The sequence below is a fragment of the Acanthisitta chloris genome, unplaced genomic scaffold, assembly GCF_000695815.1.
Source record: "Acanthisitta chloris isolate BGI_N310 unplaced genomic scaffold, ASM69581v1 scaffold28531, whole genome shotgun sequence".
In the NCBI taxonomy this organism is placed as follows: Eukaryota; Metazoa; Chordata; class Aves; order Passeriformes; family Acanthisittidae; genus Acanthisitta; species Acanthisitta chloris.
Genome location: NW_008654830.1, coordinates 94 through 7,710, shown reverse-complemented (window position 1 = coordinate 7,710; position 7,617 = coordinate 94). Strand labels below are relative to the sequence as shown.

Genomic DNA, 7,617 nt, shown 5'->3' with positions numbered 1-7,617 from the left:
AGCAGGGTTTGATGGCTCTCTGACAGCTGGACACGTTCTTAAGGGTGCTAAGGAGTTTGCAGGCAGCCCGAGCCTGAGGGCGACTTTCTGCCCACTTCAGCTTAGTCAGCAGCTCTCCGAGTGCCCGTAGGCAAACAAAGCATTGACACATCAGCAGCAGAAGTATTGTATCCCCTTTTAAACTAAATAGACTTACTCTCTCAGCAGATAAAGTTATTACAGCTATAATTGAAATCAAATAATTATCCATTACTCAATCTGGGCTTTTCCAGGCAAATATCAAAATTAAGATCTCTTGTGTTTCCAAAGCAAAATATAAATGGCTGTATCTTGCTTTTGTTTTTCTGGATTTTATCCCGTGCAGTGGTGCTCACAGTGTAGGAGTTTCCATTCTCACAGACTCTGTACCCAGTCACTGGGTGCCACAAGGTGTGAGTTGGGGTTGCAGGGCCCTGCAGAGCACAGATCTCCTGGTGCAGGAGTCCCAAGGACCCACTTGGGGCTGGATGCAGAAGTGGCATGCAAGGTGCCAGGCCAAGGAAAACTCTTAAGCACAGGTTTAGGCTCTAGGGACTCAGTGGGGCTTAAGGGTTTTGGAGATTCAAGGTTTTATGTTACATTTTACCATCTTTCCATTTGAAAAAGCAGATTATATTTTCTCTGTCCTTCCCTTGCAACCATATCTCCAGGTTTGGCCCCAACTTGCTGTGATGCAAGAAGCATTACCTTTCATCATGCCTCAGCACTTTCTAGCAAAAACATCCTGCGAGCCAGTGGTCGTGATCCTGACATCACAAGTGACCCTGTTCTGCAAACACTTTCAGCTTATCAATAAATAGGCATTTTCTAGTGAAGATATGTTTCCTAAAACGAGTCCCTGTCAATAAATACCATAGACATGTATAGCTGCTGTGAGCAGGAGATGTTATTCCCGTGCAGAATGAAGCAGGGAGGAGATTAAGGAACTCTCCATCTGTTTCTGCACTGTGCAGCACGTGGGGTATCGCTCAAAATACACCGTGCTCTCGGAGCCTGAAGAGACAGAGGCTGGCACAGGCATGGCAGGATGGAGCTGGACAGTCTGACTCAAAGTGTATTGTAGCTTGGGAAAGCAGGGGGGCTGCAGGAAAAATCCCTCAGTAAATGGAGCGTATGAATGAAACCTGGTCCTGATGCCAAGTTTATTCTGCAGGCCTTGATGGAGCTAAAAAAGCACATTAGACAAAACCATTATTGAACTTCTGATTACATAACAATTTCCTCATCGTATTTCCAAGAATATCAAATCTATATTCAAACACCCTCCTACTCTCTCCCACACACCACCCCTTCTCCTTGCTATATCAGCTTCATTACCGAGCACGAAGACAGAAAAAGTATAGGGCATGTTGCCATGAGCAGAGAGATCTCGGATGCTTACCCTGAGATTTTAGAGCCACCTATGGGCTTTGGACAGCCACTTCTCATTAATCTTCATGGCCCTGGAAGCCTCTGGTCTTACGCCTTGATCTCAGTTAGGTCTTTAGCAGTGCAAAGAACAGATAATCAGTGATAAAAAGCCCCAGACCTCAGAGTTGGGTTAGTCCCTGGCAGTGATTTTGCTGCCTGAGACTCACCCCTGTCCGTGCCATCTGCAGGGTGGCACACACTGGGCTGCTGCCCACAGACTGCTGCTGCCAGAGCTCGAGAGAGGGAAATTCCTGAGCAGGCAGGAGCCCTCTTCCCCCAGGGATGAGCACAGACCTTGCCATCGCAAAGGCTGAATCCCTGGGGCCACTCTCACCCAGCAAGCAGGCTCAGGCCTGGGGCAGGGGATACCTCCTGACAGGTGCTGGGTGAGGTGACCTGCCTAGTGTTTTGGGGATTAATGGCTTGCAAACATGGCACATCCCTCCTGCCTCAGGAAGCAGCAGTTGTTCAAACTGGCTGCACTTGCTCCCATAATCAGCTTGCTTGTCTCATTTGCATGTGTAATAACCAGCATGTGTGTACAATCATCCTAATCACTTCGAAGCAACTGCTTTGAATTCATCCAAAACCCTGCCCTGCCTGTCTTTGGGTTGTTCAGCTTCCACAAAGGAGCCACAGCAGCAATCCAGAGAGTCACTCCACAAAAATCTTCGTGGAACAGTTTAGTGCAGGAAGTTTTTCTCCGGAATCCTGCCTATACATACTTGCACCACAAGCCAGTGCCATCATTAGAAGCCCATCCAACTCCTTCTGCAGGTAGCATAGAAAGGCACCTAATGGGGATTGTCACAGTTTATGGTGTGTTGCTGCAGGTGAAATGTAAGAGTAAATACAGAAGCAAACGGGAAGGGAACTACACAGCTTCTCTCATGCAAGCTGTTAGTGGAAATGGTCTGAAAGTTGTGCAGGGAAAAACTCATCTTAAACCCTGTGAGCTCTGTGAGCAGCTCAGGGGATGTTTGTGCTGCTCTGCCCTGTAAGACCTGTCCTGTCAGGGCTCCCATGGAACCCATGGAGGACGGTGGAGAACAGCTGTCCTGGATCTGGCACCATAAGGACCTGGACTCCTGCACCTGCCTGTGTCACCAGTGTGTGCTCAGGTCAGTCATTTTAGCCATTTGTGACTCCTGATCTTTTTCCTATACCTTCAAATTTCAGGCTTCAAGCTTCTCCATTGTTTCTGTCATGCATTTTACAGGGTCTACTGCAAACATGTGTGTCCAGGTCAGCAGCTCTGGATGCAGGTGCAGTGCTGCTGCAGGTGCCCTCCCCAGCCCCCGTAAGAAGCCAACACATGCCAAGCAGCCAGCCCGGGGGGTACAGCTTGCTCCATGAGGAGGAGCATGGACAATTCAGCAGCACTCGCAAAATCTAACAAGCCCCTGATGCTGAATTTATCCATCCCTGCTCCTTCTTGCCAGTCCAAGCCTGAGCTCTAGGGAGTGGGCTTGAGCCTGTTCAAGCTCAGCTCTTTGGTTGCCAGTCCAAAAGTTCTCACCCACACAAGGCCACGGTTCATGTCTTTTGAGGTGTGAGGAAAGCCAGTGCTGCAGGAGGAGGCTCTGCCCTGTGCTTCCTCCCGTGTCACACAGCAGTTAGCAGCCAGGGAAGCAGTGAGGTGTGGGGTCAGAGCTCCAGAGCAGGACCATGGGTGCTGTTTTCCAGTGACTAGAAAAAAGTTTTCCAGTTGCATAAGCAGCTGAAGTCTCATTCACTGTGGAGGGATTGTTTCTGCACAGGTCCAAATTGGCCCCATTGGCTTTTCTTCTTAAAGAGAAGTGAAGCTGGAAAAGGAAAGGGAGAGGAGAGGCCAGGAATGGAATGAGAGGCTGCCTCCTGGAGACCCTCTAGAGGTGTTCCCAGTGGTGGAAACGTCTTCCCTTCAGCTTTCTGTCTGTCATTACTGACAGTGGAAAATACAAGAGCTGCCAAGCTAGAGGTTCAGTACAGCCAAGATAGGAAGCCTTATTAGGGAGACAGATGGTGATTTCTATAATCTGAAATCCCAGACTGTAAATACTTTGGGATAGAGCCCTGTGCGACTGCACAGTGCTAATGCCTGGCAGCAGCAGCTGGATCCAGTTTTCTGGGCACAGCTGCTCCTTGGGTGGCTTTTGGTGGATGCTGGATGCTGCCAGGATGAGGTATGCTTTACAGGAGGAGCAGGATCCTCTAAATCCTGCTGGAAAGACTTCATCTCACAGGTTTTTATACTTTCCAGCTGAAAAGTGTTTTGAATATCTGAGGACAGTCAACTCACACTTAGAACTTTTTCTTAGCCTGACAAGATTCCCAAAGATGTATGATTGCAGTAGATCAATAAGGGGGAAAAATCTGTATCTTGGGAGTACAGGTGACATCTCGCTGCAACTTGTGGGAGAAATGATAAATGTCTCTCTCTGTTTATTGCCTGGCTTCTTGGCTAAATCTTCTAAACCAAAACCAAATTTTACCCTTAGATCTCCTAATTTATTTATTTATGTTCATCTGGCATTGCCTTGATCTTCAAAGCAGGAAGGTATATCAAAGGCAACAGAAGGTTTGACACCAATTACTGCTGCTGGATGCTATTCACTGAATAAAGATGGAGTGTTAATATTTACACTGAAAGCGAAAGAGATAAAACCCACCAGGTACATCTAAGCCTGCAAATAAGCCCTTCTGTGTATAGTGGGCAGAGATAAAGCCTAACAAAAAAATTGAAATCACCATTGCAAACATCCCAAACACTTGCAGAAATGGTGGGTTGAAAACAAAGAGACGAGAGCAAGAACACCAAAAGAGCCTTCCAGGAAGGCAAGTCAGGGTCTCTGCTTCTCGGGGCAGTGCCTGCTCTCCAGGAGATGTCTTTAGAAACAAGCTATCACGCAGCAGTAGTTAACATCTAAGTTTCTCCACCATTCCCCATGAATGCACCTGAAATTACAGCTGTAAGTGTGCACTGAATGGAGTACATCGCTCTGACCGAATCCTGCAGACATGATTGCATTCCATCCTGCTCAGATTTCAGAGCCTGTTGTCCAGATGGGTTTGTTGGGCACCTAATTAGTAGTTAATCAAAAGCTCCTGCTGTGAGCTGCTTCACAGCCCTCCTGGTATCCTAGCTGCCTGGTATGTGTTCCTTGGCTACATGGAGAGGAAGGCACAGGAGTTGAAGTAGATGCTTTGTCTCCTTGATGCATCTGCCATGACTGAAGCAGCTTCCAAAATAAAATGAGCTCGGGATGCATTGGTTACCCAACTCCTGTGTACTGAGCAGAATTAGCCTGCAGTGTGTAAGTGAAAATACAGCCATGTGTTAGCGGCAGCGCTGCACAGCGTAGAGTATTCCCAGATGAACTCACTGTTTTCTCTTTCCTTTCCAGATTTTGGCAATCATTTCCATCATGTTTATTGTACTATCTACAATTGCCTTGTCCCTTAACACACTTCCTGAACTACAAGGCGTGGATGAATATGGGCAGACCACGGATAACCCCCAGCTGGCACACGTGGAAGCAGTATGCATTGCGTGGTTCACCATGGAATACCTCCTGCGCTTCCTCTCCTCGCCCAAGAAGTGGAAGTTTTTCAAAGGCCCACTGAATGCTATAGATTTGCTGGCTATCTTACCCTACTACGTCACCATCTTCCTCACAGAATCCAATAAAAGTGTACTTCAGTTCCAAAATGTACGACGAGTGGTCCAAATATTTCGGATTATGAGGATACTCCGGATCCTGAAGCTCGCCCGGCACTCCACAGGCTTACAGTCCTTGGGGTTTACACTGAGGAGGAGTTACAATGAGCTTGGATTACTCATCTTGTTTTTGGCCATGGGCATTATGATCTTTTCCAGTTTAGTGTTTTTTGCAGAAAAGGACGAGGATGATACAAAATTCAAGAGCATCCCAGCTTCTTTCTGGTGGGCAACAATCACCATGACAACAGTAGGCTATGGAGACATCTACCCCAAAACTCTCTTAGGTAAAATAGTAGGAGGACTGTGCTGCATTGCTGGAGTGCTGGTGATTGCTCTTCCCATCCCAATTATTGTCAATAACTTCTCTGAGTTTTACAAAGAGCAGAAGAGGCAGGAGAAAGCCATTAAGCGCAGGGAAGCTCTTGAAAGAGCAAAAAGGAATGGCAGCATTGTGTCCATGAACATGAAGGATGCGTTCGCCCGTAGCATAGAACTCATGGACATCGTGGTTGAAAAGAACGGAGAAAACATCACAAAAAAGGATAAAGTTCAGGACAATCATTTATCTCCCAGCAAATGGAAATGGACCAAGAGAACACTCTCTGAAACTAGCTCTAGTAAATCTTTTGAAACTAAGGAACAAGGGTCTCCTGAAAAAGCCAGGTCGTCTTCAAGTCCCCAGCACCTGAACGTCCAACAGCTCGAGGACATGTACAACAAAATGGCAAAGACTCAGTCCCAGCCAAACCTTAACACTAAAGAGTCGAGTCAGCCCGGAAAGCAAAAGGAAGAGCTGGAAATGGAATCCCTTCCCGGCCCTATGGTGCCTCTGCTGACAACTCGCACTGATGGGATCATCGACATGAGGAGCATGTCCAGCATCGACAGCTTCATTAGCTGCGCGGCAGAGTTCCCTGACGCCGGGCGCTTCTCCCACAGCCCACTCACTGCCCTGCCCTGCAAGGGCATCAGCATGGCCCAGGAGCAGGGCAGGCCCGAGGGCAGCACCGCCAGGTATGTGGAAATGAACCCGAGCTCGGAAGCCACCCACCGTTCTGCTTTTTTCATAGACAGTCCCAAAAGCTCCATAAAGGCCAGTAACCCTTTAAAACTGAGGTCTCTGAAAGTCAACTTCATGGAAGAGGACACCAGCACATTAGTAGCAGCCTCAAATGTACTGAGAATATATCCAGACCCTCTCAAGAGTCGAGGAGCTGCTGCTGCTGTCACAGATACTTCCTTTCTCTCTGACAGATCTCTCATGAGCCCAGAAACCTCGATCTACACTACAGCGAGCGCAAGAACACCCCCGAAGTCACCAGAGTCACAGGCAGCCCTAGCTTTCAACTTCCACGATGCTGGTATACACAAATACATCGATGCTGACACCGACGACGAAGGTCAGCTGATGTATGACTCGAGTCCGCCCGGAAATGTGAGTCCCAAGTACAATGTTACAAATAGTGGCTATCTAAAGCAAAAGGACCATGTTTATAGAACAGAGAAGAACCATCTAGAAGCTGCTGCTTTACCCACCTCCCCTAAGCTGATAGGGCAGAACTGCATTTACTCTATGGAAGGTATCACTGGAAGAACCCAGGGACATCAGGAGACTGTCAGACTAGAAAACCACATTTCCCCAGAAGTCCATGTATTACCAGGCAGTGGAGGACATGCTAACACACATGATCAAAGCATCTGAGGTGGGCTCCAAAAGAACTTACTGAAAGTTTAAAGGAATGTCTTTACAGTCAACACAAACAAAAGAGCTTCTGCATGGCATGAACTTGGCTGAAACAAGCCACCTGTTTCTAAAAGTCTGGGGGAGGTCCAGTGTGGGTTTGTGAAAATGTCCTTCTCTGGAACAACTCTAAAGACATTGCCCACATCAGTCAAAAATAAGGATTGCAAATCATGATCACACATTGATCTCCTTCATGTTGTCCAGTGAAGCCAATGTGACCAAATATCCATCCACTCCCCTTGAACGCTAGAGCTCCTTTTGGAAATGTTAACATCTGATTCGCATTAGTTCCATAAAGGATGCCAAGGCAGCCAGATTTTAACTCTGGAATAAAGTGCTGGGGTTGGTATAAAGCTTTCAAAAACACAGTGCTCACTGCTTCAGGGCAGCTGTTCCCCATCCACAGCTTTCTCTGATGGATATTATGTCTGAGGTAACAGGGAACACTCGCATTATTGGAAAATCCAAACGAAAACCATTTAAAACAAATAACAGTCTAGAGAAACCAATTATTAAAATGCTCTGTGTGTGTTTAACAATCCAATATCCTGTAGGACCTGACGTTTCCTTTGAAATATCAGCAGGGTGAGTTGCACCACTTGTATCTAATTCCAAACATCCCCTAGGACATAGTCAGACTGGCACTTCCCCTCCGCTCAGAGCCGGTACCTGCCCCAGGCGGGGAAGGTGTGGAGGAGCCATGCAGAAGCAGGACGCTCTG

The 7,617-nt window shown here is 47.4% G+C and overlaps 1 protein-coding gene across 1 annotated transcript in view; it reads left to right on the top strand.

Moving 5' to 3' along the window:
- KCNB1 (potassium voltage-gated channel, Shab-related subfamily, member 1) overlaps positions 1 to 6,854 on the top strand; it is a 92,266-nt gene extending 85,412 nt beyond the window's left edge. The window contains exon 2 of the mRNA XM_009083696.1: positions 4,836 to 6,854. Within this exon, the coding sequence (XP_009081944.1) occupies positions 4,836 to 6,854 (2,019 nt within the window). The remainder of the gene's footprint in view (positions 1 to 4,835) is intronic.
- Positions 6,855 to 7,617: the final 763 nt, after the last annotated feature.